We start from the raw sequence: 8,032 nt of genomic DNA, 5'->3' as shown, positions 1-8,032 counted from the left end.
GAAGAGCCTCTGGCTTGAGGTCAAAGGTGAAGACATTCTCCCCACAGAAGGTGAAGAGCCATGGTGGGAGGGGTGCAAGTAACGCAGAGCCACACCCACGAAAGACCATCGATCCCTGCTAGACATGCAGACCTCACACCAGCACGTGGCTCCTTCCACCATGGCCACGGCCATAGGACCCACTGTGAACACACCTGTCCAGCCCAGTCAGTGCCTTTCTGGTCTGATTATGAAGCGTTTACCTAACGGTACCTGCTCTCACCTAAAAACAAAAATTAACCTTATTCCCCAAAAGTGAGGGACAGCTGAGCGTAGTGACAGCCGCTAATGACCTCAGAGTCGGTCCTCTGTCCCAAGCCCTGCCATCATCTATTTTTACTGTCATGTCCTTTCAGTCCTTGTCAGTATTTATTTCAAAACACAGAAGCTATATTCTCCTAAGTATCTGAGTTGATGCGTCCAGACAACCCACCCAGGGCTGCCGGCCCTCCACCGCCTCTCCGGTGTGGCGCTCACAAGGGGCCCATTCAGAGCCGGGCAACACCCACTCGCGGCAGGAAGAGACCGCAGTTCATCTCACGCAGGCGGGTGCCACAAAGCCCTCAAGCATCCGAAGAAACACTCCTTTCATGAGCTCCCCTTCCCGGCCAAAGAGAGTGGCCATTGTTCTCCGAGGAACAATTGGGGGCCGTGCCAGCGCTGAGAGCATGGCCCCAGGAAGGGCTGCTCCCAGGCTGCCGGCATCTTGGGCTGAAGGATGAAGGAAAGTCCACATTGTCTCCGGGCCAGGAGGCTGAGGGGCAACAGGGGTGAAAGCCATCCGGTGGCACCACTAACAGGAGGCATCTGAGGGGCCTCGAGGGGGCAGCCCGGTCCCTTCACGAGAGGCCCCCCTACCCCTGCCAGAGGAAGGGCTGGGGCGTCTCCTCACCCTCCGCAGCCAGGGAGCCCCACTCCCTCAGTCAGAGGAAGGCGCCCTCCCGAGGGAGCCAGCGGCAGGCGGGTAAGGGGCACTGTGGTCCACCCAGCAGGGCAAGCTGGAGTCGGGGGCCTGGCCCCGGAGACCGTGGGAGGAGGGAGGGTGCCCTCGGGTCCAAGGCAGCTGTGAGAGCCAAGAACAGCCACGACCGAGCTGAGCTCTGTACACGGCATCCCTCTGGCCCACAGGAGCCCGCGCCAGGACCAGCTGCTGCGGTGTCCTGAGGCCGCAGGGGGAGAGAGGCTCGGGCACAGGTCTCCCAGGAAGGTCAGGCGGCCACCAGGGCCGGCAGTGGCTGCAGCCCTTCTCGCATCATCGAGTCCATGGAGTCCACTGGAAGGTAAGCCGGGCAGAGCTGAGACAATAGGGGAGCAGCAGTGCTGGCCAGGCTGAGGCGGGACGCGGCTCGGATGGGAAGGTGTCGGGTGTGGGGCAGAGCACAGGCTCAGGCCTCAGGCCCACCCTCCAGGCAGGCGGCTCCCTCTGCTTCCCCGCCTGCGGCTTCCCTGCAGCCTGGTGCATCCAGTGTGGGCACCGCGATGGGCACACCTGGCTGACGCTAAACACACACCCTCTGCCACTGTGATGCCCCGAGTTGCTCCAACCTCCTGAAACAGCGTAACCCACGGCCCACACAGCTCACAAAAGGCTCGGCAGGCGGCCCTGCACGCACTAGCATGAGACCTAACCTTCTATCCTTGCAGCGCTGTGACTCAGTCTGCTGCAAACACCGCCTTCTCCCATCACAACCCCAGGCGCAGCCCCTGACCCGTCAGCGAGGGTGAGCATCCCACCGGCTAAGCTCAGCACATCTCGGGCGGACGCTCTGCCCACGAGTCCTCACGAGGCAGCCAGCCATGTCCAAAGCGGCCAGAAGACCTGCTCTCCTAGGAACCCACGGGAGGCTTAGTCTCGTCGCCCCCACATGGGCTGGCATTCTCCCTGCACACGGCCAGGCAGGCTCTGACAATCCAAAGCAGGTTTGCAGGCCCTGCAGGGGCCTCACTCCTCTGCCAGCCCATTCGCATTTGAGGGCCTACTGTGTGACAGAAAGAATCCCAAGTACAGAAGGTAGCATAGGGTTCTGTGGGAAAGCGCCTTTCATCGGGTGGAGGGAAAGGACTCCAAGGCCCCCGCCCCGGTGATGTGCAGTTGGTGCAGGTGATGCCGACAGAAGAAAGCCAGAGGCCTGGGGGAGCCCGAGCGTGGCAGGTGCGGCAGGAGGGCGACTGTGGCTGGGGCAGGTATACAAAGGGAAAGGGGCTCGCTCCCAAGTGCAGCTCTTAATGGGGAGAAGGGGTTGTGAAGCCGATTAAGCTTTACAAAGATCAAGCTGTCTCTTGCCTCAGTATGGAGAACACTAGGGGTCAAGAACAGAGGCGGGGCCCCTAGCCGGTTTGGCTCAGTGGATAGAGCATCAGCCTGCGGACTGCAGGGTCCTGGGTTCAATTCCAGTCAGGGGCCCATGCCCGGGTTACAAGCTCAATCCCCAGTGGGGGCGTGCAGGAGGCAGCTGATTGATGATTCTCTCTCATCATTGATGTTTCTCTCTCTCTCTCTCCCGCTCCCTCTCCCTTCCTCTCTGAAATCAATAAAAATATATTTTAAGAAAAGAGAAAGTTATATTATACTCTCAGAAAATGCTCAACAATCCAGGGAGAACAACTCAAGCTACAGTGAATGAAAAGAGGTTAAAACATATCCAGTGTGCTCCCAGGCCTAACGCGTCTGGTGCGCATGTGACAGGCCGTCTCTCGATGAAGACAGAAAATGATGGAGGAGTTTGCTGAGTGGGAGGAACCACAAAAGATTTCCTTTTTCCCTTTTCTACAACGTGTATTTATGCCCCATTATTATAATGAGGGAAACAACTCCTTTAACAGAAAGACTTCAATCCTGTTTTAGGGAAACCCAAGCGCCAGGGAGGACGGCATCTGCTCCGACTCCCCACCCACTCTCCCGGGCGGCAAGACTGTCGGGATGAAGAGCCACACATCTTCATGTTTCTCTACAGGCTCATCAGCTACTAAGTGGTCTGCTTTACAGATAATATGCTCAGATAAAATCCTGTTTTCCAGTAAAACCTCTTTCCTCCTCCTGAGAGTAAGCCTGTTAAGCGTCTCTGCCAGATGCAGCAAATGCCTGGCGCACTGCAGCACTGCCAGGCACCTGTGGTCAAACGAACCCACGTAAGACATTCCACAGCCACTGGAAGGAGGGCAACCAGGGCGGGTTTGGATACCCACATCAAACCTGCAGTTGCGCAAGAAATGTACCCCCAAACCGTCATTCTTCACCGAACGGTCAGACTCGCATAGGCTTGCTGGGGGGTCATGAAGAGTGTATGGGAACCCACAAACTAGAAAGAGCTTGTGAAGTGAGCAGCATCTTCAGAAGCGTGACCACCTCTGCGACCAAGGCCACCCTGACAACAAGCCACGACCTGCAGAGAAGGGGGCCAACAGGGAAAAGGAAGAGCACAGGAGGGTGGTGAGGGTGGGCTGCCGAGGTTCAGGGGAAGTGGCATCATCACCGCTCTTGTGTCTGGGGGTGTGGGACCTTGTAATTTCCTCTGAATCCTGAGAGACCTGGCCCTTGAATAAAAAGGGTGCTGACCTCTGCTCTAGAGATGCTCACAGTTTGAGAGGGACACCCACCATGCTTGGGGCATGGAGAGGGGCACGGAATTTGTGGCCGTTTCTAATCTAGATGCCTGGGCTGGGGGCAGAGAGGGGCAAGCTGTGGGTAAGGACCGACGAGACTGTGCTCTGCCCAGTGGCGTACAAGGCAGTGTTGCTGTGCAGTGTCCACGCCCAGGCTGAGGAGACTGGCACCTCCCACGTCCTGTTTCTTGAACCACCTCATCAAGGAGCCCAGCTACTGTGCCGTGAGGAAATCCCAGCAGCCGAGGACAGGTCTGCATGGGAAGGAGCCTAGAACCCTGACCAGCAGCCCCAGCTACGCTCCCTGCCGACAGGGAGCTTGCATTTCTATGGACTGAATTAGAGCAAATCATGCATGAGCCATCCTGGAAGCGCGGCCTCCAGCCCCGAGGAGCCACTCCAGCTGGTGCCATGGGAGCAGAGGTAAGATTCCCAGATGAGCTCTGAATCCCTCAATTCCTGGCCACAAACATGGGAGCAAAACAAATGGGTTGTTTTAAACTACTAACCTTTGGTGGTTTGAACACACCAACAGGTAGTCAGAACACTATGTGTATGTATAAGTCTAAATGCAATACAGATATAAAACTACCTTGACCAAGTATAGATTTTTTTTTTAAATTGGCTAGCATTTTAAAAATATTTTTATTGATTTCAGAGAGGAAGGGAAAGGGAGAGAGAGATAGAAACATCAATGATGAGAGAGAATCATAGATCAGCTGCCTCCTGCACGCTCCCTACTGGGGATGGAGTCCACATCCTGGGCATGTGCCCTGACTGGGAATTGAACCGTGACCTCCTGGTTCATGGGTCAATGCTCAACCACTGAGCCATACCAGCCAGACCTAAATATAGATCTTAAAATATTTTCAGTTTATTTTCAAGCCACACCTCTAAGGAATGAATGCTATAGATCAGGGATAGCTGTGAGCTAAATCTGGCCTCCGCTACCTGTTTTTGTACAGCCCAGGACTAAAAATAGGTTTGTTTTTTTTGCATTTTCAAGTAATTTAAAAAAATCAATAAGCAAAACAATAGCATTCCTTGACATGTTAAAATCATATGAAATTCAAATGTCACCTTCTGTGTCCATAGTAAGTGCTATTGGAGCACAGCCACGCCCACTCACTCACAGACGTCTGTGGGCCCTCGGCACCACACTGGCAGAGCTGAAGAATTGTCAGAGAAATCAGAGGGCCCATGACGCCTAACATACCATCTGGCCCTTGAAGAAAAGGGGTGCTGACCTCTGCTCTAGGAGATGCTCACAGTTTGAGAGGGACACCCACCCACCCACAGGGCCACCACGCCAACTCACTCACGATTCGGAGGAAATGACCAGGTCCCGCCCCGCCCCCCCAACACAGCGTGGTGCTTCCTCACACAGAAGCTTCCTGTGCCGCCTGATTCCCACCCCGGATCGGCCAAGGTGCTCCTCCTACCCTTACACGGTCTCGGATCCCCCCGTTTTCCCAACTGCTTCCCCAAGGAGATGGGGCCAGGCTGAAGTCTGGGTACTAATTTGGTTCCTAAGTGGCCAAATACATTAGTAAACATAGAACACTAAATTAGAGCGAAACTCCTCTATTATTCATACTTCATTTTTAAAAAATAGGTTCAAAGCATTTAAAAGTTCTGTAGTTCTTGGGCTTAACCCCATGGTTAATGAAAGACCTTTTCCTATACACAGGCCTTTTTCCATCAAATCCCTAAGTTGATGACCTAGAGATCTTCAAGAGTACACATGCAAAGGCTTCTTAGTGGTGACACCCTCAAAACGGGAGTAAGGCCCGGCTGGCGTGGCTCAGTGGTTGAGCGTCAACCTATGAACCAGGAGGTCACAGTTCAATTCCCAGTCAGGGCACATGCCCGGGTTGTGGATTCGATCCCCAGTGTGGGGCGTGCAGGAGGCAGCCGGTCCATGATTCTCTCATCATGGATGTTTCTCTCTCCCTCCCTCTTCCTCTCTGAAATCAATAAAAATGTATTTTTAAAAAACAGGAGTAAGAATAAAGGTTTAGGATGCTATTCTGAGATATATGGGGACCCTCTTATGAACCTCAGTGACTGTTCCCCTTTTAAGGGACAATAAGTAGGTTCTGGAAAAACTGAGCTCAGAATTGCTGGAGCAGAGAACTGAAACACGGAAACCTAAAACTACAATGGAAGACGATTCATTCTTCCTCATTTACTCTTCACATCCAGTCTCACCTTGACGACTTCTCCATCAGAAGCAATTACGTCTGTTGGAATGGTCACTCGAAATGAGCGCCCGACGACAGCCGTGCCGTCAGGAATGCCAGCCACCGTGGGGACAGCCTCCGGGAGGTCCGACAGCACCGAGTGCATGGACGCCTCCAGCTGGTTCTCCCAGGCCCTGGCGGCCTCCGAGGGTTCACTTGGCCAGTGGGACTGAGTCATGGCCACGCAGAGCAGGAGGAGAAAGGTCCGCCCCCCGACGGGGAGCAGCAGCAAAAGGCCCACAGACATCCTCCTCCAGGCGAGTCTGCTCGAGCCGGTCTCACGATGAAAGGAAGTCAGTGACGTGGCCCCAAGCGGGTCCTCACCCCCTGCACGCCTGCTCCATCCCAGAGCACTCAGCCTGGAAAAGAAGAAGAGCGCCTCAGACTTCAGCGACCCGCATGGCTTCAGAGTTGTACACAGGCAGTTACTAACTGTTGTACCGGAAACATCGATCCTGAGCGGGACCGTCTCACCCTGCGCTGTCCAGCACGGGCCGCCGGCCGCAGGTGGCGACTGAGCACTGGCAATGCGGCTTGCCCGGTAAATGGTAAGTGCACACTAAATTTTTAAAGTTCACATAAAAAAGAAATGTAGAGCCCTGGCTGGTTTTGCTTAGTGGATAGAGCGTCGGCCTGCTGACTGAAGGGTCCCAGGTTCGATTCCAGTCAAGAGCACATGCCCAGGTTGCGAGCTCGATCCCCAGTGTGGGGCGTGCAGGAGGCAGCCGATCAATGATTCCCTCTCATCATTGATGTTTCTATCTTTCTCTCCCTCTCCCTTCCTCTCTGAAATCAATAAAAATAATAATAAACAAATTTTTTAAAATGTAAAATATCTCATTAATACTTTTAAAATATTCATTACATATTGAAACAATATTTTGGCGATAAATATATCAAGTAATAAATACTTATAAACTAGAGGCCCGGTGCATGAATTCGTGCACCAGTGGGGTCCCTCGGCCTGGCCTGCACCCTCTCGCAATCCAGGACCCCTCGGGGATGTCGGGATAGCTGGTTTCGGCCCGATCCCCACAGGACCAATCCAGGCAGGAGGGAGCCCGATCCTGTGCGTTGAGCGTCTGTCCCCTGGGGGTCAGTGCGCACCATAGTGACCGGTTGACTAGTTGTTCGGTCGCTTAGGCTTTTATATATATAGGGGTAAATAATAAAAAAAAACATATTACATTAAATATATTATTAAAGCCCTGACGGGTTTGGCTCAGTGGATAGAGCGTCAGCCTTCGGACTGAAGGGTCCCAGGTTTGATTCCAGTCAAGGGCATGTACCCTGGTTGCGGGCGCATCCCCAGTGGGGAGTGTGCAGGAGGCAGCTGATCGATGTTTCTAGCTCTCTATCCCTCTTCCTTCCTCTCTGTAAAAAATCAATAAAATATATTAAAATACACACACACACACACACACACACACACACACATATTATTAAAGTTAAATCCACTTCTTATGTTTATTCGTATTTTGGGCCTATGTAGCCCAGGTTCCATTTCTGTTGGGCAGTGCTGCTCTGGACCTAACTTCCACAGGACAGGAAACACAGGAGTCACGAAGACACAATCAGACAAACCCAGGATGTGGGACCTTCTACAGGACAACTGGCTTGGCTGGTCCAAATGCCGACCCCCACACACCAGGGGACTGTTCTCGATTTAGAGGCCACAGCCAGGTGCAGGGCATGCATCTTGACTAGATCCTGGATTTACTTCAAAAACAAAAAAACACACAAGCCTAGCTCACAAGGGGTAACCGGGGAACTCTGCGTGTGGGTTGGAGAGAAGTACTGTTAATTCTCCTGGGTGAGGTGATGGTGGTGTGTGCCTATAAGAGATGGTCCTCGACTTCAAAGTACTTAGGAATAAAATATCCCAAACCTCCGTAACTCACTTTGAAATGGCCCAAGGGGGGGGAAATGCTTGTGTGTATAGGGATAAAGCAATGTAGTAAATATAACAATTGTTAAGTCTTTAAAAATAGTTTTGAAAAGACTAGAAAAGTCAAGTATTTGCACAGAGACGCAACAAGTGCTCAGTCCTCACACCCCAGCACTAACCACAGGACTCCCTTATTAGACATGTACTTGCAGACTCAGCGCCAGTGAACAACACTTGCTTGGCCTCCCTTCCCACCACT

General features: G+C 53.0%; 1 protein-coding gene and 1 long non-coding RNA gene across 6 annotated transcripts in view; one reads left to right on the top strand and one right to left on the bottom strand.

The window, feature by feature from the left end:
* The window catches only part of DAG1 (dystroglycan 1 (dystrophin-associated glycoprotein 1)), a 49,994-nt gene that overhangs the window by 9,151 nt on the left and 32,811 nt on the right, over window positions 1-8,032 (bottom strand). For all 5 annotated transcript variants that reach the window (XM_005865372.2, XM_005865375.2, XM_005865374.2 and 2 more), the window contains one exon: window positions 5,854-6,244. In XM_005865372.2, coding sequence (XP_005865434.1) covers window positions 5,854-6,244 — 391 coding nt within the window. The remainder of the gene's footprint in view (window positions 1-5,853; window positions 6,245-8,032) is intronic.
* Window positions 5,701-8,032, top strand: part of LOC106725964 — a 17,600-nt gene continuing 15,268 nt past the window's right edge. Inside the window, exon 1 of the long non-coding RNA XR_001361978.1 lies at window positions 5,701-5,711. This is a non-coding gene — a long non-coding RNA (uncharacterized LOC106725964). The remainder of the gene's footprint in view (window positions 5,712-8,032) is intronic.

Source organism: Myotis brandtii, unplaced genomic scaffold (genome assembly GCF_000412655.1).
Source record: "Myotis brandtii unplaced genomic scaffold, ASM41265v1 scaffold207, whole genome shotgun sequence".
Lineage (NCBI taxonomy): Eukaryota > Metazoa > Chordata > Mammalia > Chiroptera > Vespertilionidae > Myotis > Myotis brandtii.
The sequence above is the reverse complement of the archived record's forward strand: the minus strand, read 5'-3'. Positions and strand labels throughout refer to the sequence as shown.